Source organism: Penicillium griseofulvum, assembly GCF_001561935.1.
Source record: "Penicillium griseofulvum strain PG3 chromosome Unknown contig_84, whole genome shotgun sequence".
NCBI classification, from domain to species: domain Eukaryota; kingdom Fungi; phylum Ascomycota; class Eurotiomycetes; order Eurotiales; family Aspergillaceae; genus Penicillium; species Penicillium griseofulvum.
Window position 1 is genome coordinate 2,155,977 of NW_024467475.1, and position 25,115 is coordinate 2,181,091.

The 25,115-nt window shown below is 47.2% G+C and overlaps 8 protein-coding genes across 8 annotated transcripts; 4 read left to right on the plus strand and 4 right to left on the minus strand.

The window, feature by feature from the left end:
- Nucleotides 1-168: 168 nt before the first annotated feature.
- PGRI_053320 (uncharacterized protein) lies at nucleotides 169-1,561 on the plus strand (the record flags this gene model as incomplete). The annotated part of the gene is made up of 4 exons (XM_040793045.1): nucleotides 169-305; nucleotides 375-419; nucleotides 474-1,118; nucleotides 1,183-1,561. The coding sequence occupies 4 exons, from the start codon at nucleotides 169-171 to the stop codon at nucleotides 1,559-1,561; spliced, it is 1,206 nt and encodes a 401-aa protein (XP_040645012.1).
- An 801-nt stretch (nucleotides 1,562-2,362) lies between these two features.
- Nucleotides 2,363-4,269, plus strand: PGRI_053330 (chaperonin-containing T-complex subunit CCT3; the record flags this gene model as incomplete). Its single annotated transcript, XM_040793046.1, has 6 exons — nucleotides 2,363-2,387; nucleotides 2,440-2,506; nucleotides 2,569-2,777; nucleotides 2,831-3,421; nucleotides 3,481-4,118; nucleotides 4,177-4,269. The coding sequence occupies 6 exons, from the start codon at nucleotides 2,363-2,365 to the stop codon at nucleotides 4,267-4,269; spliced, it is 1,623 nt and encodes a 540-aa protein (XP_040645013.1).
- Nucleotides 4,270-4,465: 196 nt separating this feature from the next.
- PGRI_053340 (uncharacterized protein) lies at nucleotides 4,466-5,044 on the minus strand (the record flags this gene model as incomplete). Its single annotated transcript, XM_040793047.1, has 1 exon — nucleotides 4,466-5,044. One exon carries the CDS (start codon nucleotides 5,042-5,044, stop codon nucleotides 4,466-4,468), a length of 579 nt encoding a protein of 192 aa, XP_040645014.1.
- Nucleotides 5,045-6,491: 1,447 nt separating this feature from the next.
- Nucleotides 6,492-8,728, plus strand: PGRI_053350 (PARP-type zinc finger-containing protein; the record flags this gene model as incomplete). Its single annotated transcript, XM_040793048.1, has 5 exons — nucleotides 6,492-6,507; nucleotides 6,744-6,879; nucleotides 6,971-7,142; nucleotides 7,229-7,297; nucleotides 7,352-8,728. 5 exons carry the CDS (start codon nucleotides 6,492-6,494, stop codon nucleotides 8,726-8,728), a joined length of 1,770 nt encoding a protein of 589 aa, XP_040645015.1.
- Nucleotides 8,729-9,606: 878 nt separating this feature from the next.
- PGRI_053360 (uncharacterized protein) lies at nucleotides 9,607-11,532 on the minus strand (the record flags this gene model as incomplete). Its single annotated transcript, XM_040793049.1, has 3 exons — nucleotides 9,607-10,378; nucleotides 10,435-11,073; nucleotides 11,243-11,532. The coding sequence occupies 3 exons, from the start codon at nucleotides 11,530-11,532 to the stop codon at nucleotides 9,607-9,609; spliced, it is 1,701 nt and encodes a 566-aa protein (XP_040645016.1).
- A 1,107-nt stretch (nucleotides 11,533-12,639) lies between these two features.
- On the minus strand, nucleotides 12,640-15,662 carry PGRI_053370 (uncharacterized protein; the record flags this gene model as incomplete). The annotated part of the gene is made up of 6 exons (XM_040793050.1): nucleotides 12,640-13,209; nucleotides 13,548-13,675; nucleotides 13,754-13,959; nucleotides 14,755-15,249; nucleotides 15,301-15,456; nucleotides 15,538-15,662. 6 exons carry the CDS (start codon nucleotides 15,660-15,662, stop codon nucleotides 12,640-12,642), a joined length of 1,680 nt encoding a protein of 559 aa, XP_040645017.1.
- Nucleotides 15,663-16,333: 671 nt separating this feature from the next.
- PGRI_053380 (putative alkaline lipase) lies at nucleotides 16,334-17,485 on the minus strand (the record flags this gene model as incomplete). Its single annotated transcript, XM_040793051.1, has 6 exons — nucleotides 16,334-16,492; nucleotides 16,552-16,596; nucleotides 16,655-17,025; nucleotides 17,079-17,142; nucleotides 17,194-17,321; nucleotides 17,380-17,485. The coding sequence occupies 6 exons, from the start codon at nucleotides 17,483-17,485 to the stop codon at nucleotides 16,334-16,336; spliced, it is 873 nt and encodes a 290-aa protein (XP_040645018.1).
- Nucleotides 17,486-21,426: 3,941 nt separating this feature from the next.
- On the plus strand, nucleotides 21,427-23,200 carry PGRI_053390 (uncharacterized protein; the record flags this gene model as incomplete). Its single annotated transcript, XM_040793052.1, has 4 exons — nucleotides 21,427-21,508; nucleotides 21,557-21,856; nucleotides 21,906-22,265; nucleotides 22,314-23,200. 4 exons carry the CDS (start codon nucleotides 21,427-21,429, stop codon nucleotides 23,198-23,200), a joined length of 1,629 nt encoding a protein of 542 aa, XP_040645019.1.
- Between the last annotated feature and the right edge of the window lie 1,915 nt (nucleotides 23,201-25,115).

Below are 25,115 nucleotides of genomic sequence, written 5' to 3' on the forward strand. Positions count from 1 at the left end.
AATAAAGTAACTTTTTGCTTCTTGCATTCCTTTCCCCAAGCTGCATTCTTCTTCTGAGTCAGAGCGAGGGGGCTGTTTTCTTTAAAGTATTGACCTCCCATGCGTCTCCTTTTGCGTTCGCCGCTTACTCGGCGAACACAGTACCCGCGGCGCGTTGTTAACCCAGCAATGCGCAACTTGAGCATCCCACCCACTTCTGAAGTGCTATATGCACTGACTGTGGCTAACTCCCCGGCTAGACCCAGCCCAGAAGATGTCTTGGAAAAAAGTCATCATGCACAGAATGGATTCAGAAACCCGTGGGAGTAAGTGATACTCTATGACTTGCTGGATTCTCGATCCTTTGTCGAGTAAACTAACCACGTCGATCTTAGGTCTTTTCGCGATCTGCAGTCGAAAGATATCATGCAAATGATGATGTGAGTATAATTGTCGAACATTGAATCAAACCAGTCTCTAATGCATGCATACAGCTCTCGTCGACTGAACGGAAAAGCGAATACACCAGACACCACGCCGCCAACCGTCACCGTTCGCAAGCCCGAATTTCTTCCTACCCGAGATACCCCCAAGCTGCGCGCAACATGGCTTGGACATGCATGCTATTATGTGGAGTTCCCAAGCGGTCTGCGAGTGCTATTTGACCCAGTGTTCGAGGCGCGTTGTGGGCCCCGCTGTGGACCGTATCTACTCGGTCCGAAGCGCTTTACTGAACCTCCATGTCAGATCAAGGATATCCCTGTCATCGACGCCGTGGTCATCTCCCACAATCACTATGATCATCTGTCCTACCCAACTGTCTCGGAGATCGCGAAAAGACACCCGAATTGCCATTTCTTTGCGCCACTAGGCAACAAGGCTTGGTTCCACAGCTCGGGCATCCAAAATGTAACCGAGATGGATTGGTGGGATGAGCGTGGTATTGAATTGTCACCCAAGGATGACAACGGCCCACAGATTGAACCAGCAGGCGAAGCTTCCGTCACAGCAGAGATCAAGGCGCGCATCAGTTGCCTGCCTTGTCAGCATATTACTGCGCGCGGTCCTTTCGACAAGTACAAAACCCTATGGGCTTCTTGGGCCATCGAGTCTGGAGGTAGCAAGGTGTATTTTGCTGGGTATGATACTCTCCCCCAGCCCTTCTACGCTGTCAGAATGTTGCATTGCTAACTTCCCATCCAGTGATTCCGGATACAGGTCAGTGGACGAACTCCCAGAAGGTGAGGATGATTGGGATCCCAAGTACAATTTCCCTATTTGTCCTGCCTTCGAGCAGGTAGGTGAATTCCGAGGACCGTTTGATCTTGGATTGATCCCCATTGGAGCATATGCGCCCCGTCATATCTTCAGTCCAGCACATGCTGACCCCCATGATGCTGTTCGCATTTTCAAAGATACTAAATGCAAGAAGGCCTTAGGCATGCACTGGGGCACTTGGGTACTTACTGAGGAGGATGTGCTTGAACCTCCCAAGAAACTCAAGGAGGCCTTGAAGAAACACGATCTCGCCGAGACTGGTGTTTTTGATGTGTGCGATATTGGGGAGAGCCGCGAATTCTGAACAGAATTCAACTTCGTGTACAACACTTTCATGGCATTATTGGCCTGCCTGTCTTTGGCCTTGATACTTCTTTACGTTATTACATTTGAATGTGAATTACCTACCTTTCACGTAACATCTGATTCGTGCTGTTTATATAAGGCTAGTAAATTGCCCTTTCTGTTCGCATTTGATTCCATAGATAATAAGCTAGCTATTATGGCTAGGAGATCATCTCATTTAGTTAGCTCATGTTTACCCAGGTTCTTTATATATATATTGTTGATGATGGCTCATTGTATGTTCATGCACTTTGTAGTAATTGAGATCTTTAACTCTACTATACTCTCGTAATTATTCAACTCATTCTCTGTATTGATTCCATCGAGATCGAAACCCGATACCTCTCAATCAGTCCTCCAAGGTTTCCTTGGGCTTCTGATGCTGAAGTCGGAGAAAGCGGGTTTCCCAGCCCGGTTTTGTTCTTGCAATGTGTTTTCTCTGTATGACCATTTGAATATTTAACGCAGCACCCAATACGATATATATAAAGCCTATATATTGAACTGGAAATTTGTAGAGTTGCTAAAACGAGATGTTGGAGATGTTTGCCTGATCTGTTAGGGATCAACACTAACCGTATATGGACTAGCCCGAGGGAGCTCCCACTTCGCCTGGAAATTTGATGGAATGCGGGCGAACAGCGTTGAAGTCGGAACACTTGGATTGTCATCTTCGTGCAATATTTTTTTTGATATTCGCAAGTGATACAGACCGTTTTATATCTACTTCCCGCTCAAACAAAAATAAAACACCGCCAATATGCAGGCTCCGGTGGTGGTGATGAGTTGGTTACCCCCCATCGAGTTGCTCCCCTTAAGTGCTAACAAGCCATCCAGACACCAATTCCGGCGAGCGCCAGGTCGGCCGGAAAGCACAGATGTCTAACATCACAGCCGCAAAGACGTACGCTATTTCTCGATCCTCCGTTGTTCTTCCCTGCTCGATGCTAATTCAATAAACACCAGTGTTGCGGATATCATTCGGTCATGTCTCGGACCCAAAGCGATGTTGAAGATGCTGCTTGACCCTATGGGTGGTATTGTGTTGACCAACGATGGTCACGCTATTCTGCGAGAGATCGAAGTGTCGCACCCCGCGGCTAAGAGCATGATCGAGCTCAGCCGTACCCAGGACGAGGAGGTCGGAGATGGTACCACAACGGTCATCATCCTTGGTATGACAAGATTCATTTCGGAAAGGTTGATGGCAAATGCTGATATTCCGTAGCCGGTGAAATGCTCGCCCAGGCCATCCCCCAGCTCGAACGCAACATCCACCCCGTCGTTATCATCCAGGCTTTCAAGCGTGCCCTCGCCGATGCCCTTCAGATCGTGGAGGATGTCTCGACACCCGTCGACATTCATGATGACAAGGCCATGTACAGCCTTATCCAGTCCTCCATTGGAACCAAATTCGTGTCCCGTTGGTCAGAGCTTATGTGCAGCCTTGCCTTGAAGGCTGTGCGAACCGTCTCCTTCGACGTTGGTAGTGGAAAGCAGGAAGTCGACATCAAGCGCTACGCTCGTATTGAGAAGGTTCCCGGTGGTCAGATCGAGGATTCTGAGGTGATCGATGGTGTGATGGTCAACAAGGATATCACACATCCCAAGATGCGTCGCAGAATCGAGAACCCCCGTATTCTTCTCCTGGATTGCCCCCTGGAGTACAAGAAGGGCGAGTCTCAAACCAACATTGAGATCTCCAAGGAGGATGACTGGAACCGTATTCTCCAGATCGAGGAGGAGCAGGTCAAGCACATGTGTGAGGCCGTTCTGGCTTTCAAGCCTGACGTTGTTATCACCGAGAAGGGTGTTTCCGGTAAGCAAGCGGTCCGATTAAGGTGATTGATTGCATGTTCTAACCATCGAGTTTCATAGATCTTGCACAGCACTTCCTGGTGAAGAACAACGTCACAGCCCTCCGTCGTGTGCGAAAGACCGACAACAACCGTATTGCCCGTGCAAGTGGTGCTACCATTGTCAATCGTGTCGATGACATCCAAGAGTCGGATATTGGTACCGGATGCGGACTGTTCGAGATTGAGAAGATTGGTGACGAGTACTTCACATTCATGCGCAAGTGCAAGTCCCCGAAGGCCTGCACAATTCTGCTGCGCGGCCCTTCCAAGGATATCCTTAACGAGATTGAGCGCAACTTGCAGGATGCCATGTCCGTTGCTCGCAACGTTATCTTCCATCCTCGTCTGTCCCCCGGTGGTGGTGCTACTGAGATGGCTGTCTCCGTGAAGCTCAGCCAGCTTGCCCGCTCCGTCGAGGGTGTCCAGCAGTGGCCATACAAGGCTGTTGCCGACGCTATGGAGGTCATCCCCCGCACATTGGCCCAGAACGCTGGTTCCAGCCCTATCCGTGTGCTTACTAGCCTGCGTGCCAAGCACGTTGAGGGCCACCACAGCTGGGGTCTGGATGGCGAGACCGGAAACTTGGTTGATATGAAGGAGTACGGTGTTTGGGAGCCCGAAGCCGTCAAGCTCCAGAGCATCAAGACTGCGGTCGAGGTAAGCTCCCTACTGTTTATTCATGCACACTACATTTCACTAACATATTTCTCTCTAGTCCGCATGTCTCCTCCTACGTGTCGACGACATCTGCAGTGGAAAGTCCGCTCAACAGATCGCCGGCGGCGGCGGCGGTGGCGGCGACGAATGATTGATAGATGAAAAAGAAAAATGATACTTGGGCTCGAGGTCCGTACATAATGTTACACGATTTGCCTCTTGGCTGTCTTCCTTCTGTATGAATTCCTAGATTCAAAAAGAAAAAAAGAAAAAAAGAAAAAAACCAAATCTAGATGGGTATATTCGTATCGTACACAGTAAAAAAAGTCAGCATTAACCTGCCTCCTCTAGTCCTCATCATGAATAATGACACCAGGAACTTCCTGCTGGGGAACCTGGCCCTCCACAGCACCTCCATCGTGATCTTCCATAGTAACCATCGAGCCCGGAGCCGGGCCATTCACAGGAGCAACATCATTCTGATCACCACCCTTCTTCGCACGCAAATTTCTCTTCTTCTCCCTCCTCCTCCGATTCTTCTCGGTCTTCTCATTATCCTTTCGCTTCGCCTCCTCCCGTTCTTTCTCCCAAGCCTCATCACTCTTCTCATTTTCCACCTCAGACTGCATCAATCGCAGTCGTTCATACTCCCGCCGCCGACTAGCCTTGTACACGTGGAATTCACCAGAGCCCGCACCGGCAGATGAACCCTGCACATTGGTGACGATCTCTGGCGGCGCCGAGAGCGACGCTACAGTACGCTGCTTCGAGGCATTGGGTAGTTGCAGGTCTTTGCTGGGGTCTTTGAAGAGTGTCTGGATCTCGTTGGCGACCTCTGAATGCGGTGTCATGATGCGTCGTTTTGTTGGCCGCTTGCTGCGTGGATCTGCGCTTGTGGGGATCGATTCCGGGCCTGGTTCGGACATTGTGTTGGTGTTGAGGGGTGGTGATGCGACCGCGTGCAATTGATAGGATTGCGCGAGTGGAGGGTTTCGTGTTTTCTTCTTTGGATTTGTAGTGGAAAGACACTTCCCTTTTGTTACTTGGGAAGTCTAATCTTTGTTTGGTTGTTGATTACTCGAAACGTAAAAGGTGAGTTTGTTGTAACAAGCTCGAGATGTAGACTTGGGCAACCTTCAATTATCGGAATACGCTAACCGCCTTCGGTTAGCGGAATACGCACATGGCAGATCACTCTTTCTAGAGGTTCTTCCATCTTATCGACCTTAGGATATATATTTCTGTGCTATTTAGGTTGCTGATGATCACAATGGTTCTAGATTATACTTATATTACTGATATTCAAAGCCGACCCTGCTGAAAACTATTTGGGTGTACAATGCCGATTGTTTATATGCCCATCCTTGGAATACTATATTGTATATCTATACATTCATAGATATTTCCCGCTTGTCAGATTCCTATTGCTGATTCCAATAGAATCTATGGATACAGAATGCTAACAGGTGTGAAAATGACAGCATACAATCGGCTCCTCATCCACATCTTTGGGCACTATGAGGATAACCTCCTGTTACATCCTTGTATGGGGACAATTCCTTGTGCTGTGAGATATTGTGAGATCCTAATTATCTTGCTTTCCCATGGCTTTGATTTTACCCATAGGGACCTTTTGCCCTAATCTATATATTGGGGTATTCCAAGAAAGGATATATTGCAAGTTTTACCATATCCTCAGTGCTGATTTTCAATACCTCTAATGAGATCTAATTAAAGATGCACAGTGAACCCTTCGATATCTTGAAACTGAAGATCAAACCACAATACTCGTCTTTTAACCAGAAACAATGGAAGTACATAACCAAAATGTCAGACCCAAACGACCCGTTTAGGTCTAGTACATTTTGTTCCAGCCAATCAAATGAACCGTTTATATGCATTGATAAAAATCAATTGAGAACAAAGAAACAAGAAAAAAACAAGGAATTATGCAAAAGAATTCTGAAGAATTCTGATTGGCTAGAAAATGAACGTTCAAAAGGGGGGATATGACACCGTTTCTTTGTTTCACATTCTTATTGTTTTTTCCAACTTCAAAATGTTCTCATTTTTCATTATTTATTGAGAACAATGAAGAGTATCAATACTCAATAGTCCACGGCATATGAGTTTCTTATAGCCCCTTTAAATACTCTGTAGCATTCCCTTCATCTTTCTTTTACAACTTCACTTTCCAATTACTGTCGAGAATCAGACCGAGATCACTCTGCAGTTTTTATTTTCTTTGTTGCTCATTACTTTGTCCACCCGCATATCTTGTGTGCCGGTAACTACCAACCTACTTTACTTCACAACCATCGTGAACCTCACCTCAATTTCTCCCCTACTTGCATTTTAACTACATCAGTCAAAATGCCATACCGCATCGGTGAGTAACTTCATATTTTATGCTCTTATGTCTCCTCACTGGTGTTCTCACGGTCAATGGATGTATGTCCATTGCATCAAGCGAGAACGACCGGGTGCAACTTGAAATGTGGCCCAATGCCCTAATTCACAGGCATCTGCTTTGTGTATATTGATGTTTCTGAGAAAAATATCAACTCCCCTGAGCCCAAGAGACGACAGCAGTGTCCATGACATCACAGCTAACTTCATGATCAGAAATTGCTGCCCAGGGCCGCGCTGGCTGCAAGGCCTCCGACTGTGCCAAAGCGAAGGTCAAGATCACCAAGGGTGAACTCCGTGTCGGTACCTGGATTGATGGTGCAGGCTTCCAGAGCTGGTCCTGGCGCCACTGGTGAGTCTAGCCTTGCCAAGACATATGTTACTAAACATCATTCCTGGCTTCTATCCTTGAACAAATGATTCCAAATACTAATCTCATCCAGGGGTTGCTTCACCCCCAAGCAAATTGCAAATGTCAAGAATGACATCACTGGAGACTCCGAGGATCCTGATTTCTCTCGCCTTGATGGCTTCGATGAGCTGAACGCGGACCTCCAGGCCAAGATTCGCAAGGCCGTTGAAGAGGGTCATGTCGAGGACGACGAGTGGAAAGGCGTAAGTTCACCTTCCCCAATATGCATATTTGGAACATTTCCTTGAAAATGGGTCCAGCCGCAGAGCAACCGACTAATCCTTCTTAGGATGTTACTTTCAACCGCCCTGGATTTATTGGCATGCGTGCTCGGGCCCGCAAGGCCAAGGCTGATGAGGTGCGTTTCCATATTCTATCCCCATGTTAGAGGAGATACTAATCTGACCCGCAGTCCGAGGAACCCGAGGAGCTCTCTCCTGCCAAGAAGCATGCCATGTCCGATGCCGAGGATCAGGACGAGGAGCCTGCCAAGAAGAAGAAGAAGCCTCGTACTAAGAAAGCTACCGAAAACGATGAAGCCATCGCTGATGCTGCTATCGTTGATGCTGAGACCAAGGTGGCCAAGAAGCCTGGCCGTCCCGCCAAGAAGGCTGCTACTGAGCCAGCTGCCAATGGCTCCGCCAAGAAGCGTGCTCCTGGCCGTCCCCCGAAGAAGGTCTCGGACGAAGAGAGTCCCGATTCTGACGTCAAGGCTGAAGCTAAGAAGGTCGAGCCCAAGAAGGGTGGCCGCCGTGCCAAGAACGTTTCGGATGAAGAGAGCCCTGTTCTCGAGACCGACAAGACCGAGATCAAGAAGCGCGGTCGTGGCCGTCCTCCCAAGAAGCTTTCTGAGGACGAAGGTGCCGACGGTGACACTGAGATGACTGTCGAGCCGAAGAAGCGTGCTACTCGTGGCAAGAAGGCCACCCAGGACGAAAGTGCCTCTGCCAACAATGAGCTCAATGGCGAGACTGCCAAGCGTGTGACTCGTTCCAAGAAGTCTGCTACCTCTGGGGCTACCGTCGCCGACAACTCTGACGAAATTGAGCCTGCCGATGAGGACCAGAAAAAGAAGGACTCAGACAAGACCGCCACTGGCGAGACCAAGGCGCGAGGAACTCGTGCAACTCGTGCTAACCAAGACAAGAAAGTTGTTAACAACGATGCTACCCCTGTCGACAAGGATGTCTCCTCTGGTGACAACGAGACTAGCCCTCGCAACGGCCAGACTAAGAAGTCTAAAACTGGCACCAACGGTGTAGCCGGCGCAACTAAGAAGGGCGCGAAGGCTACCAAGGAGGCCAAGGGTAGCGGATTGGATGCTTCTAAGGATGCGAACGCTAATGAATCGACCGAGAAGTCTAAGCGCACTCGCGGTGCTAACAACAAGACCGACGATAACAATGCTATCTCTGAGAACAAGACTAAGCAGACTCGCACCCGCAAGCCCGCTGCCACTAAGGCTACCCAGAAACCCACCCCCGAGGTTTCTGAGGCTGTCGAGACTGCCAAAGAGAAGCCCAAGACCAAAGGTCGCAAGTCAGCCGCCGCGAAGGTCACCAATGAGTCCGTTGAGCAGGCTGTCCAGGAGCCCTCTGAGGCCCCCGCCGAGAAACCCGTTGAGAGCACCATCATGAAGTCCGAGGACGAGCCCGATAATGCTTCTCCTGAGATCTCCGATAAGTCCGCCGGGGACGCCACCGAGGAGCCCGCCGAGGAAACTATCGAGAAACCCCTCGACTCTCCTCTGAAGCCCATCAAGCCCGAGATCACCGACGATGACTTGTAAACTCGTCTCCCCTTTGTGCCAGTCGCACCTTGTGGCGAATCTTGCACTATTGTGAATCATGGGATACCAACTCTTGTCTTTACTTTCTGCTGCAACTAGTTTTTTTTCATTCCGATCCTTCTGTCTCTCATTTCGGTCTGTGCTAATATCCAATGGATCTGGAAATCGATTTGCTTTTTTTTCTTCCAATTGTTTTCGTCTTTTTTCACTCCAGGCGTGGGATTCGGGTTTCCTTTAGCGATGGCTGGTTTGTACCGTTCTTTTTTATGCATATCTGGGTCGTTACCATCGATTAACCTGCGAGTTGACATAATGAATCGAAATTTCAAAAAAATAACTTTCATTCGTACGTCTTGGAACAACATGGAGATTTGTGCAGTCGAGTACCACTATGATATGAGTATCTGAACTCTGAATATCATGCAGGTATTCTCAAATATGGACCAAGATGCTCTTTTTGAGACTGCTTGAAAGAAATAGGCTGCTAATCCTTGAACTACATAGTACAATTAAATGAATATCACGAGTGTTAGAGACGAATGAAGTCTATTGAATAAGAATACCTGCATTGATAATATCTATGAGCTCGCATGACCAACCCATTCCACCGCACGCCGGAAACGAAAGAAGTCAAACCACCGAAATGCAACTCCTTCTCTTGCGCAAGATGAAATTGAGAACACCATAATGAGCAATGCGAATAGAAAAGCAGGCAAAAAACAGAACGATAAAGAATGTAATAAGCCGAGATTGAAATCAGTAAAAAATGAAAAGAAATAAGCTGGCAAAGGGCACAAATCTTCTGCACTTAGGATGCAGCCGAGACGACCCTGTAGGAAACAGCCCCGGGAGCTGTTCGCACTCAATCAGAGTGTCCATCACAGGTTTCCCAGACCGCGACTCTCGAGGAGCGCACGGGTATTTCCATACAACTCAGGGTTATGGACATGAGCCAGCGTGCGCAGATTAAGAACCTTCTCTTGCAGCTTCGGATAAGTCCGCAACAACGACCAGAACTGCTCGTTCGCATTGTAAGTGAGCAAATCAGAAGCCTCGGAAATGAAATGAATCAGCCACGCCTGGAGGTAATCGCAGTCCGCCTCATCGAACTCAGTACGACCAGCGAAAGCAAGAGCAGCAACTTCGAGCAGTGGCTTGGACTGGTATAATTCTGGATAACAGTTCCAGGCGACTTGCAGCTTGAATGCAATTCGATAAACCAAATCCATGAGGCCAAAACGACGGGCTTGGAGGTATACTCTTCCGAGGACGAGTATGGCATTTTCAAGATCGAGACTGTTGCTCACGCCGTTCAGTTTGAAGTTTTGACCTATTCCCATTTGGTCGCCGACTAGGCGGAAGATGGTGGTGTTTATTCTTGCATCGAGGGCTGGGAATGGAGTTGGATGGGAGAAGCCTGAGTTTTTGAGGGTTATTAGGCGAGGGTTGAATTCTCCGTCCGATAGGTATTCGCGGATTTGGAGATATTCGGGTTGTCTTTCCAGAGTTGCGGCGCCTAGGAATACATCTTTGATTTTGGCGGCTTCGTGTTGATCTAGGAAGACGTGCTTCAGGGCTTGGCCGAGAGTCAAGTCGAAGATTGAGAAGTCTGCAACGGGTTGCTGGGGTGCCACGTCTGGGACACCAGTACTGTGGGTAAAATATATTAGTTGATGTATCTTGAGAATTGAAAGAAACTAACGAACCTTGTCTCATTTTCAACCTTAGGCACCGGGTTTGGCGTCATGGTGGTAGGTGATGGTGTAACAAGTGCGGATGGCGTTGGGAGAGAAGAGGTGGGAGGCATCAGAGGGGCACGGGGCTGGAATTGCTGAGTCGTTGTTACGATAGAGGTCTCCCTGTCTGCAAAAGGAATTTCAGATGCAGATGCAGCTGGTTTGACATCTTGGAACGAACCCAATGACTGTCTCAATGGAACGCGCTGTGAAGCACGTGCATCAGAAAACGATCTGATAGCTGCTGGCTCATTATATGAGCCAGGTCCGGCATCAGTAACAGGCTCCACGTGATTCGATGCGGCTTCTTGAAGCTCATCAGGTTTCTCATCTTCTTCTTCCTCTGACTCGGAGTCATCATGGCTTTCTCCACAGGAAACAAGGTCCTCATGACCACTTGGTAGAACGATACGGAGTTCCTTCCCTCGTTTACCCTTGGCACCTAGTTCCTGAAGGGCCATGTTCTTCCAGAACTCCAGACCAGGCTCACCTCGAACGATCTCAAGAATATCGTCCCATATCTTGGCATCTGGCTGTCTCTGGGCGCGCTGTAGAACATTGGGGGTCTTTTCGTTCAATACGTAGAGATCCTGGAGTCCGACCCATTTGCTTCACGTATGTTAGTTTCCAATTTGTTTAAACCAACGTGCACTTGTATAGTCAGAAAGATCGACGCATGAGTCGACGGCATGCTAATACGCCAACAGGCACATATATGCATCATAAACATACAACTTCAAGGGTCTTTTTTGGGTATGAAAAAAGAGATCAAACTTACTACATATTTCGGCCCGGAAGATACATGGAGTAAACGCGATCTTTCAGGTGCGTCACCCAAGCACCATCAGCTGGCTGTGCGCCAACAGGGCGGCGATTAATGTGTCGGCTAGGCCCAAATCTGTCTGGGAGCACGATTCCAATCCAGACATCGGCCTTGTACTGCCGCAGGGAATTTTTGTACCGAACGATAAAGGCTTCACCGGGTTCCAGAGCGCGGGGCTTGGGTAGATGCCTCAAGCCAGTGGTTAGGTACGTCTTGGGAGGCATATTGGCTGGTTTCTCGTGCATTGTAGTGTTTGAGAATTTACTGCTCTTTGGGAACGAGAACACTGGATGTTGGTCACTGGAAGCTGGAGGTGACTGCAGTGTCAGTGAAAAGAGACTTCGCTCAATTAGAGGATCTGTAAGATGAAAGAAGAAGAACGGATGCGAAGGATTTTATTTTTAGTTGCAGCAGGCAATCAATCCGAAAGATGAACTTGGGGTAACTGAGGTTGGAACCGAGAGAAGAGTGATAGAAAGCCACCACTCACGAAGTTCCGGAGTTTTATGCAATTGTTGGAGATAGTTGCAAGTGATGCGACATGTAGGGTCAATTAGTTTCGAATGAAGAGTGAATGAGCCATTGGGAGAAAGATGAATGATTGGTAAGACTCGTGGATATAGTTCATCTGATGTGCTGTTCCGCGAGGGGAACTAGCAAACAATGAGGCCTAATGGATTCACTTGGTGTTGTTTTCCTTAGCACACTGGAAACGAAGAAGTGCTGCTGAAATTCCCGTGAGTGATGAGAACAGTGCCGAGCTCGAGGGCTTGATGGTGCGCTTGTATAAGTGCGAATAAAGCCTTAGAAGGTTTGTGTCGTGGAAAACGTACATTGTTACTAACTGCGATAGAATATTAATGAATATTGTCATCTTTGTGAAGCACAAGAGATTTACTTGACTGGGATTGTACATAAGACTAAACTGAACCATCTCGTTGCGACAACGAGATCCGCAAATCCTGGGCATCGCCTACGTGATCTCAGAATTTCGAGCTTTATCTGAGAAACCGGACTATAATCTGGCGAGTAATTATCAGAATCAGGGACCTAAGAAAGATCTACCTATGGGATTCCCAATTGATATAAGGGGGAATGATGATATGGCTTACAGTTTAATGTGCCAGGAGGTTTTATAGCGAATTACTATATGCGGCAATTAATTTTCATCCTTCCGCACATTCCTGTAATGTTGACCGAAAAGAAGCCCGCGAGCTTATGTGTCCTCTTGGGCAAAATCAACCGGTGTTCTCTCACAGTAACTCACAAGGCCGGAAGATGTTCCTTGGATATCGAATCGCATTTATGTGTATTACAGCCGTGGTTTGAACAAGCACTTGTGTCTCCCGACCTCATTCCAGGGGTTGTTTCAATACAAGCTTTCCGAACTTTCCTAGACGCCCGACCTTTTTTACTTCTTCCAGAGCGTCCTCCGCGGTGCCTTGGAAGACCTCGATAGCTGGCATTCTGAATTCCTTTCCGTAGTGCTCAACTACCCACATAAGACTCTCCCACATTCTGTCTGCTTCTATTGGTCTAGCAGGGGTGACGAATGGCGACGATGCCCCAGGAGGGTGAAACACAACGTCGTAATGTCGGCCTCCCAGGACCGCTTCGAAACGGTCATCACCCCATACAGATGCCAAGCGCAGATCGTCCTGCCCTTCCAAGGCGTTTGCGAGAAGATTTGGGGAGTCAGGAGTTCCAGCCGCATCGAATCCCAGAACCGACTGGAGTCCAGCTTCTTGTACAGCCACCTTGACATCCTGTACCACGTTGTCGTTCCTGTAGTCAAAGCAATGTGCTGCGCCTAGGCTATTTAAAAGCACGTGTCGCTCTGGGGATGCCGTGACTATGATAGACCTGACGCCGCTGCTGCGTGCAAGCTGAATAGCAGCCCTGCCGACGGCTGTGGCGCCACCCTAGATTACCAATGTCTTATCTGTCGTACCGTGTGCCCTTGACGGAAGGGGTAGCTGTAAGCGATTGAAAAGGGCATCGTTCGCAGTTTGTACGACAGTAGTGAGTGCAGCGGCATCGGCATGAGGAAGGTGCTCCGGCACTTTGAAGATACCGACTGCCGGGATCGAGATGTAGGATTGATGAGACCCATACCGAATAGGACGATCACCATTCGCAATTAGTATCCGGCTACAATATCACCGGCTTTGAAAGTAGTGCCTGCCAGACCTGGACTTTCAAGAACGCGTCCACAGAAATCATTACCAAGGACCCGAGATCGACAGCCCAGCAGCTGTACCGTGCTAATATCGGCAGGATTCACACCGGAGAAAAGGACTTCGACAAGGATTTCGTCATTGTTTGGCTGTGGAGTTGGCAAATCTCGGCAAACACCGATCTCGCCATCCTTGTCAGCATAGAGAGCCCCTTGTCAGCATAGAGAGCCGTATTCTTCATTTATGCGACAGGGAAGTAACGTGGACGTCGAAAGTGTGGGAATCAGACTTTGGTCAAGATCAGACGTAAAGTTTTCAATTGTCAAATTGTTGTGCGGTCGATCCTTTTTTATAACTTTCAGACGGCCCAAATTATGTGCATCAATAGACCTGATCTCATTCTGAACGCCAAGATTGATTTGCAACCATTCAACGGGACTCGGGAAGGTGAACCATCCGCCCGGAAGTTGTTTCAAGACCTCCGTCCTACCACCGCTATATTCCGGTCTCAGCGTACGGCAGCCGCGATGGGGAATTTTTGACAATGGGGTTTTCCATAGTTCCAAGTTCCGTTCGCGAAAGGAAAGGACGTGGTAAATTACTATACGACAGGTTAGTATCCGCGATTCGGTGCAGGGGTGGGCAAACGCTTGCAATAACCCGAAGGTCAAGAGGGAATACGATATCACTATGTACTAATAAATCCTTTTACGGTTGCCTGTTTGAGGTGGCCGAATTTTTTTTCATTTCTGTTATCTCATCACCATATAGACGCATAGCCCAAGAGCAGGTTAAGCGATGTACAAAGCATCGCCTGGTTAGGGAGAAAAGCATAATGACTGTCGCAAGCAAGAGCAGCAATTAAGTGCAGATTATCAAAGACTGTGTCAAAAAAGCTCAATCTCAAGGAGTGTAGAGTGGTTGAACGCAAGTCAAGGTACGCCGTGGATCCGATTAAAAGCGAATAAGGTAGGTTCTTCGAACCGAAAGGGCGGCCAACCTCGAGAGAAGCGAAGGTCAAGTTGCTGTGAAAGCAAAACGCAGACCAGTGCAAGTTCGGCGTTAGGTGCCGTGCAAAAAATGCAGGTCTCCCTTGTTCAATTTCAAAATCCAAGTCGCTCGATCCAGTACACAGACAACGTTACAACCGGTTAGAAAAACCTCGGCGACCGCTTGGCGCTAGTAGACATGAGCGTAAGCACTCAGGGCTCGGGATCGGAAAACCAGTCAGCAGTAAAAAGGGGATACGCAGAATGTCAGGACTCGGGGGAAGGAGATATTGAATCGTACCGCATCTCCGAAAGGTCATCCATATGGTTGCACATTGCCACGAACAGGTCGAAGAACAACTTGCCCCCTTCCTCCATCTCCATCTGCAAGGTTCCGCTGCTCTTAAAAGTCTTGCGACTGCGGATGATAAGGGCCAGATAATGAGCGCGCAGTCGGGAATCGGACTCCGGCGTGTCGTCATATGCATATCGAGCGGATCGCAAGATCACGTCGGCTGGAATGCCACTCTGGAGACCCTGCTTTCGGAGAGCAAGGCGCTTGAGTTCTTCCAAGCCGTACTTCTCGGCAGCACAGTACACTGCTGTGTCTCGGAGAATGAGATCTCCCACTCCAGAGTGGAACATTGTCGGCTCGCTCGACCCACGGCCACCAGTTTGAGTTATATCCTGGGCATTCTCGAGTGACCAAGCGTTCCTTTGCTTTCCATGCAACAAGCGTGGGAAGTAGTCACCCTTGTACAAAAACTCGAGAATACACGACATAATCTCGGGTTCTCTATCTCAAGGGTAAGTGTTTGCTCCATCGAAATAGACAGGATTGTCTCACTCGTCAGACAGAGTCAGTTGTTTCGCATCGTCTTCAAGAAACTGCTCCTTCAGAGCAGCATTAAAGAACGGCGACACAGATATCACATCTTCATGGGCGGCGAAGAGACGCTGATCCCGGCCAACAATCATAGTAATGATAGGGCTGGTAAGTGGACTGTAGGGTACATTGTTAGTATATGAATTTAATGTCGATATTTAAAGCGCCCGGGCCCGCATCTATAATAAAAGAACACACCTGCCCATTGTGGGACTTTCCGCTTTCTGCTTCATCTTCTCCTTGACCAGCTCGTCGTACTTCTTCTTGGCGACCTTGACAGTTTTACCCGCCCGGTCCTTGGATACGAAAGAGCGCTTGAACATAACGGTGCAAAGGAAGCCTATTGCCGAGATGTGCCCATAGAAGATGGTCAAAAATGACGATATAAATTGGTAGTTATCAGAAAGAATGATACGAGTTGGTCGAAAGAAGGACGAATTGACGCTGCTGGTCATGCACACGAAGCATGTGAGTCTTGGAAGCACCCCGCAGAAACAGTTCCCCCTCTTAATTAAAAGACGAGAAATACGCAGTTCTGGGATTACTTTGCGTTCGAGAATCTGAAATGAATCTCTAAGCGAACAGTTATCGACTCCGGCAGGCGTGGAAGGAAAGAAAAAAGAAGAAAGGAAAACGGGAAGAGGGGGGTTTTAATGCGGGGGTCAGGTGATATCAAATGTGACTAGAAAGTCACCTGTTAATTGAGGCTCAGGCGCAATTGGGTGTTTGAGAAAGAGGGCTGTGTTGGCGCTAAATTCTCACGTCACACTGGCCTCGATAGGCGCTAAACCTGAGCCAATGGAAATATATGTAAATGACTTTAGCCGATGCGGCTACGATATGGCTTATATGTTTGATGGAGGATATTGACGTCCAATGATACATATATTTGTATGATGCCGACCATGTTGAATGACCAACAAATCGACACAAATGACTATAGATAACTAAATACACAGCAGATGATCTACTTTCCTCGCCAGCGAGAGATCAATCATCCGAGAAGGCCACATCCAGCAGCCATCATGATAACACCGAAGCTCTGGAAGTGACCGGGAGTGACACTCCACATAAGGTTGCCGGCAGAGCAAGTCAGGTCTCGCTGGCCTTCGCACTTGCGGCAGGTGGCGCTCAAGCCGGCGCTGTAGTATTCCTGTGATGACGATTAGCCATTGAACATTGTTATAAACTGTCCCTGATAGGATAACTCACGGTTCCGTAGTGCTTGAAGTTGAAAAGCCCGCTCACGTACATGTTCTGTGTTGTATGGTTAGCTACCTCGATAGACATAATCTCAAGTTCAACCATGACTTACAGGAACACCATCAGCAACGTTGTTTCCACGGATCAAAGTTCCAGGAAGGGAACCAGCCCAGTTGGCCCAGGCTGCGTTTCCGATGGGGAAGGCAGCAAGTGCATTGCTTCGGAGTGCCTTGCCGGGGAAGTTTTGCGACAGTGCAACGTGGGACATGTAGGTGAGGGCACCGCCGAGGGAGTGTCCGGCTGCTTCCAAAGTGTAATCAGGATATTTGGCAACGAGGGACTTGACCTCAGCAATGATCTCGTCGTGTACGGCGGACCAAGGTCGGTTAAGACCTCTCATGATCTTCACATCGCCAGGGAAGTTCACGCCCGAGAGCTTGGGAGTGACAAGACTGGTATCAATGTCATTCAAGATGTCGGCGACTAAGTCAATTAGCACAGTGCGTTGGTAATATCACGGGCTGGTTTATACATACTGGTAGTCGAGCCCCTCATGATGACCGCGATGGTCTTCCGCTCATTGGATACTCCAACGAATCCCTATCCAAATTAGTCGTTTGCTAGCATATATAGAACACATAATATGCGTACATTGGTGTCGGTCAGGACATCACGAATTGTCTTGGTAATAGTGATATCGAAGGCTTTTCCGATGCAACCGCTGTAGGCAGCAGAAGAAAGCTTCGCTGCGCGTTGCAGATCATCGAAAGCACCGGGGTCTTGAGACAATGTTAGAAATGCATAGCCAAACAGAGATTGGTTGATGAATTGACACACCAAGGCTTGACCTCGCCTCCAAAGCAGCAGGTGCAGCAGCAGGTGCAGAGAAGGCTTGAGAGATCAAGGAGACCCCCACGAGCAAAGACTTGTAGTTGAACAACATCTTGGAACAATATATCAAGATTTTGGAAAGGGCTTTTGAGATACCTAGAGAGGCTGCTGGAGTGTGGTCTTCGGATGAAAAAAAGGAAAACCGTTACGGGTGAGCTTGCTGTTTAAATACTTCTGATACCCCTCAAAGTTATTCTCACGAGCATGTTTACTATATTGAACTATAAGCCGAGGAGACTATCAGATGCCGCCATAGAGGGGCTTGCACCGGAGGGGATATCTCAAAGGGGTAATGCAGAGTGTGGAGTCAAGCAGTCATCATGCATGGTGAATGCATAGATCCACCTTTGGGGAAATCTCCGTCTCAGGGTTCCTCAGGGTTCCTCGGGATCTTACAATCTGTTGATAATAGGGCCAGTGAGTTCGAATACTACCTATATTCTCCAAATACTCTCATTATTCGGATAATATGCAACCAGAGCGCTGAGGAAGAATATGTGACCAAAATTCTATTTAGAATGGTCAATATTTAGCATCCAAGCCACCATATTAGTGTCTCAGACTATAGAAATGGATCCCTAAAGTCTAAGAAATTGATCAGCCACGCTTGGACCCGTGGACTTGGCAGGGCTAAAATGTTATCGCCGAGTTTGATTTTATTCGGGAAGAAAAAGGAAATTGCGGGGAAATAGTGTGGGGTTGAACACCGAAAATGATTCAGGGTAAACAGCCTCGGCCTCTCAAAAGCCGGCATCTATCATACTTTGGTGCCTGACAATCACATAAATCCATGAAGATCGGCGCTATATTCTAGAAGTATAGGTATGGGGATCTTGAATTAAGCTCTTATATTCCAAAGCTTTCTCGAATTTCGCCTGCAATTATTTAGGAATTCGATACCCATTTCTGCAAATAGAGCAATAGATATATCTCGTATTTACTACCACCATATACTACTAGGGTTTGAAGTCATGAAACTTGTACCTTTCGAGTGATTTCCGTGTGATCCCGATCATGTATAAGTGCATTGTTTCATTTAATAAGAGTAAATGCCGGCAGAACTTGAGTATTTGGCACCAAAGTACCAGAAGCCGGCAGTTCATCGTTCGGTAGTTGGAGACCGAGGTGTTTGGCTTTGCGGGGTTTTTCCTGATTAGGAAGTGCAGGATGTCAAATTAATTAAAATCTGCAGCCACCACTGCAGAAGGGGAGAAAGAATTCTCCACGCATCCGAGGTGAATACGATTGGGTTACGAATACGCTCACCGCCGGGTCCACGGGGCGATTGTATCAGCCGCGATTATTCATTTCCCCATCCTCCACTTTAAACAACCGCGTCAGCAACAAGTGGTGCCTGGACGAAATAGCCGTGAGGATCCGAAGCAAGACCAACTTTCGAAGCTATCTGTCTTGCCTTCTTGAACCCCACCATGCTATGAGACATTCTGACCTTTCTCATCGATCTCTGGATCTCCCTCTGCGTTTCTATACGAGCACTGGCAGGGATCGAAGCTTTCGAAAGGATCTCCCCACTCGAACTTGTCATAAATTCCCCCGAAAATTTTCCGACCTCGTGGCATTTGGATTGGCAACGGTCAAGTTTGAAGACATGTGATCTACCTAGCTATACGACAGAGCCAAAAATTCCGATATAAACCTTGCACGTTGTTGCCTACGAAATTCAATTGGGGGGAGCATTGCCATCTACTGTCGATGTGGAGCTGGCAAATCGACATTACTGCTCAGGTTTCTTGTGCTTGTCAAAATGCGAAAGGGCACGATCGGCATCGACGGTGTGGATACCTGTCGACTTGACGGACATGATTTGCGATCGACATACCACATGGCATGCTGTTGCGCAAGACACTCATCTTCAAGAGAGACTCTCAGAGTTGCATTGGATCCGCAGGGGGGCTGCAGGGACGATAAAATATTCATGTGACCTTCTCCACGGTAAGCCCCAGTTATGTTCTTTGACTGTCGCCATTATAGAAGAAAACCATAGCTCAGGTGGTATCATTCTCTTCTATGGAGCGATGAGCAGGTATGTGAAGCCTTCGGTTCCCTTGTATAGGTGATTAATCTATACTATCCTAATGTTGACATAGCAAATCATTGTGCTATCACATGCTTGCCGTGCTTGGTGGGCTTATCAGGCCCCACTTAGCTATTTATTTAGGTTCATGCTTGTTTGTGGAGAATCAAACCTTCTCTTCCCTCTCTGTCAGAAATGAACAAGATCGTCTGATTAACGAGAGTTTGTTGATCATCCTCGTGGCCACAGTGGAATACGACCCCACTCTTGTTAGGAATGGCGGAGGTAATGCAATTCGGTAGTCCGGCGGATGTTCAGAATTCAGAGCTCTTTTTCTCTTTAGAGCATCAAAATTCAAGCTTGAGATGCTCGAGAAATTATGAAAAGGGGGCGGTGCGTAGTAGGCATATGTTGTGGGCTGAGGGCTCTTCTAGAAGGGGCATTGTAAGGGCACTAATTATGATACTAATTTAGATGACATTCTATTTGGTCCAGTACAAGTGTATAGTTCACGGTTTCATTGAAAATCTGTGCTATTCTTTCTCACCGCAAAGTCTTAAATTGCCAGCACTGGTCTGAAATAAGTGAACTCAAATCAGGGTACTCTCCTACCCAGCATCGTTATATCACAAGCCCAGCTTCCACTCTGTCAACCGCCGGGTACCTTTTGGAGGTAAACAGGCCGTCAACTAGTTCTAGGGTATTCCTCCATCTCTTCTATAGACTTAAATCGACCCGGAGACCGGTAGGGCCAATGGCCCGTCATTATCGTATAGTAATGTCGGTGTTTTCCGTTGATTCTAAATTACATGGATTAAAAAAATCCAGAATCCGGTAAATGTTGACTATCTATTTCTCCATTTGTTGACCCACCAAAGTCACAGGGTAAAAGGTCGAGCTCGTTTCCGGTGGCCGTATGTAATACAAAGTTATTCGGTCGAAGATCAGAGTGTATCACGCCTTTTTTATGAATGAACCGGATCGCCTACGCGGCTTGCGTGCGCCATTTGAGTCCTAGCGACATATCGATACTAGTATGATGCTGATCAATATAGTGTAGATTTCCATCGCTTGATTTGGCGAATAACAATCCGAATGGGTCGTCTGAGACACCTTTAAACCTAAACAAATTAATCAATATACATGTACTCCGTACGGAGTAGTCAGAAGAAGTTAAGGAGTGACGGACTCTATTATCCTTGGATGCAGTCCTGGATTTGCAGGAGTCGTTCTTCTACCTCAAAACTCCGCTTCATGTATCGAACGAACCACTTGTCCACCGCCGTCTTAGAATGCCACCAAGAGCAACGTGGACATTTGACGATCACGCCTGGCGCCATGTGTACGATACGGGAAGCTGAGCTTCCGCCTAAGATTTCGCCAAGAAGATGTTCGTACGGGACCGGTCGGGCACTCCGTGATTGTCATTGCTTGAGTATGGATCGTCCGCCGTTGCCTAGAGTTTGTTTCCCATTGGCAGGGCCTTTGCAGCACTCAGCATCATCTGGTTTCTCGCGATTCAGAAGACGAACTTTAAATGTCGGAGGTAGAACCAGACGCAGAACACAGTAAAAGGTGACTGTGATTTTCAATGCTCCTTAATATTCTGGAGATGTGCTGGGATTAAAGAACTAGGGACAAAGGTGTCTTGCAAACTGTTCAAACAACTGGGGTATGGGTCCATGGATGGATGTATATGTGGTCACGATCATGAAGCGTGGGGTTTGAGGTTTTGAGGTTACTAGAAAATCAACTAGAATATCTCGCTATACAATGGATATGGATACTGCAAATCTGATCAAATTATGAAATCTATCGAGGGACATTTTCGTTGGCGTTTTGAAGATGTTGGGGCGCGACCGAACTACCAGCCCCTTCCAATTCAAGTCACTAGTTTCCTGTCAACACAAACTCGCCTATCTTCACTTCATACATTTTGAAGACTTCGTGAATTAGCCATGCGTATGCTATCAACCATTCGAAACATCTCAAAGTCATATTTTGGCCTGCCAGAAACGCCTCTATCGATAACCTGTCGAGGTAAGTGACCAATATCCTTTCGAAAACAGTCACTTAAGGATCGAATAGGCGTACCTATCGTTCACGAGGACCTATTCGCGTACACAAATGGCCATTTCCTGGTTGACGAAGAAAACCAGCATAGCCGACGATATGTCCGGTTTGATCTGGACGCGCTTTGCAACACTGCTTCTACAGCCGGTGGGAATACTAGTCAGATCACCGCCATTGAGAAAATGGAAGGAGGTTTTAGCAAAGCTTTCTTGATGCGCAAATCTGATGGAACGGACGTGATAGCTAAAATCCCATGCCGGATTGCTGGGCCACCTTCATTAACAACATCTAGCGAGGTGGGAGTTTTAGAATATGGTTTGTGTGTTGATATGATGGATGTTTCAAAGGGCTAATATTACTCTAGTTAGGAGATACACAAGCATTCCCGTCCCTCGTGTCCTTTCATGGTCATCGGATGGGTCGAATGCTGTTGGTGCCGAGTATATAATCATGGAGAAAGCTGCCGGTGTTCCGCTATTTGAACGCTGGGGCAATATGGATGAGTTCGAAAAGCTGCAACTGATCAAGAACCTCACCGAACTTGAGGCTCAACTGTCGTCTATACAATTTCCTGCCTACGGAGGATTGTACCTTCGGACCGATATAAGAGGATCAACTCGCACCCTCGACGATGATATTGATCCATCTCAGTCTTTCGAAATTGGTCCTTCCTGCGATCGTGCATTCGATCGTAAGACGACTCGAAAGTGTAACCAAGGGCCTTGTGCGTCACCTCTGATTCTCAACGCTATCTACGCTAATACTTCCTCAGGGGACACACTCTCGAGCTTTGGGTCATCCATCGCACAACGAGAATTGTTACAAATATCTAATGCAGGCCAACCAGATAAGTATGGCTTTTACAAAGGGACCGTTGATGAACAAAGCCAACTCTTGAAAATCACAATGGGCCTTATGAAGCTCTTAGACTCAAACGAACTACTGAAGAAAGTTTCTCAGCCTACACTGTGGCACACCGACCTTCATATGGGAAATATTTTCGTTGCTCCCGAGGAGCCTTCAAGAATTGTTTCCCTCATCGATTTCCAATCAACGTCCGTACTTCCCGCATTTCTCCAGGCCCGTTGGCCCGTGTTTCTCAGGCCACCGCAGAACTACGATTATGTGAAGGGAATATTCCATCCTGAACTCCCTGAAAACTTTAAAGAACTTGACGAAGAAAGCAAAGTTATTGCTTTACGTGACTGGACCCAAGTGAAGTTGGCAAAAGCTTATGAAGTTTCCACCTACCTTGAAGACAGACCAGCGTCTAATGCGATGAATGTACCTCGTATATTTCAGGAGCTCTTCACTCGCTGTGGAGAAGTCTCTGAGGTGGGCATTGTTCCTCTTCGTGCGTGTCTGATAGAAATTTCTCAGAGTTGGTCGGAGCTTGGCTTTCATGGAGAATGTCCCTTTACATTCAGCCAACAAGATATTGACGAACATGAACGTCACTTCGCCGAATACCAAGCTTGGTATGATGTTAGAGCACTTGCTGAAGAGTGTCTCGACACCGATTCAGAAGGATGGATTGCTCCGCAATTGGATATAAATGAGAAGAGAAGGCAAAACGAGGAGCTACTGGCCATGTGCATCGAAAGAGTTGCTGGTGAGAGATCTGTGCAAGAGGCGAAGGCTATGTGGCCTTTTTCTTGAGATTCGGACAATCACTTTCGTTACTCTATGGTACGCAGCTTGTTAATGAAGCTCACCCAATTGTAATATAATATAGGCGAGGAAAAACAATCGCTCTGGCTATGCTAATTGCAGTGTCCATAGTAAGCTGCTGCTGAGTTGGACAACCTGAGTACCTACCCTTCTTGACAAAAGAGGCAATAAATCTTGTTAGCACTCATGTTTGATTCAGCTTGACTGAAAACAAGGTTGGAAGGGAAGATAAGGCAAAGTGAAAGGTCATCGTATGAGAAAGCCTAATCAAAATCCACTAGCACAGAGATTCATTAGCCGCATTTTTCTGAAACACTGTGGTGGGATAAGTATTGAAATCAGTATAACTAAATCTGTCATTTGTTTAAAGGTAGCAAAAGTGGGAGAGAGTACATAGGATCAAAAGTGATATAATGTATAGGCATATGAGAAAGGTGTGTTGAATTAGATGAAAATGTGTGGTTTTCAACGAAGCCCCCTTGCAGCTCAGTGGTTAACTCCTTGGTTTAGTCCCGGAGCTCTAACCCTGATGCCCGCGGTTGACTGTGTCAGAATAGGGAAGTCTCTGGAAAGGACATTGCCTGGTTCGACCCCAGGAGTGGATCATTTCTAAGGGGGGCTTCCATTTTTTTATTTATCTCTTAAATGAAAGATATTACCTTATTTTGCTTTAACACAATCCTGATTTTTTTTTTCTCTTGTTGTTTTGACTACAGTAGTTAGTAAGAGAAAGGTATTATCCATGGATAGCTGGCTCATGTATTGGTGGGGATCTGTTATAGTGAGTTTAAAATGTGTGATTGTCACCGAAGCCCCCTTGCAGCTCAGTGGTTAAACTCCTTGGTTTCAGTCCCGGAGTATTAACGCTGATGCCCGCGGTTGACTGTGTCAGAATAGGGAAGTCTCTGGAAAGGACATTGCCTGGTTCAACCCCAGGAGTGGATCATTTCTAAGGGGGGCTTCCTTTTTTTTCTTTATCTCTTAAATGAAAGATATTACCTTATTTTGCTTTAACACAATCCTGACTTTTTTTTCTCTCTCTTAGGTTGATAGAAATAGCGAAGTTACAGTGATGTGAGTTGGTTATGGTGGTGGGTTGATGATATCTACGACAAGAGCAAATCAGATAACGCTACAAAACTACTGGCATTGATGCAAGTGACCTGGTTCTCAGTACAATGTATACTGCGTATCTCTTATCATCTACCACTCTCACAGTTGGAGTCCATGACCCTTGGCTATATCCCATTGTTTATTGTGACATACTTCTTCTGGTGGAACAAGCCCAAAGATATCAGATCGTCATCTCTTGTTATGCTTCCGGAAATGAGCCTGGAGCAGTTACACGTTTTCGAATCGATGGCTGTCAGTAATAAGTTTGACAACGAAGGGACGAACCAGCAAACGTCTTACTGGAATATATGGCATCTTACGCCACGGGTATTTGAGAAGGTTGAAGAGGACAGTCTCATGCAGGAGGCTCGTATCAAATCTCTGAAGAGCCCAAAGCAAAACCCAACCACCTAACAATCATGCGAAGCCACAATCAACGAAAGTGAGATCCGAGATGTCGAAGGCCATTATCAGTTCCGCAAGGATATCGTCGTGGCGCATTGGGATCCAGACCTATACAAGTCCAGAATCTGGCCTTTGACATGTCTGTTCGGAATTTCGTTCGGCGCTCTTCACCTCGTATCTTGGAATACCATATTCCCATCGATCGTTGGGCTGTGGCTTTGGCGTGTATCCGCATTTGTTTCGATTGTGTCGATGCTTATATTTACATATGCACTTTGAGAAGGTCATCCTCCGTTGGGACGGTTTCTTGACACTTTTCAGCCTCTCATCTCCAGTGTTTTATCTTCTTAGTCGTGTTGTGATGATAAGAGAAGTGTTTACAGTC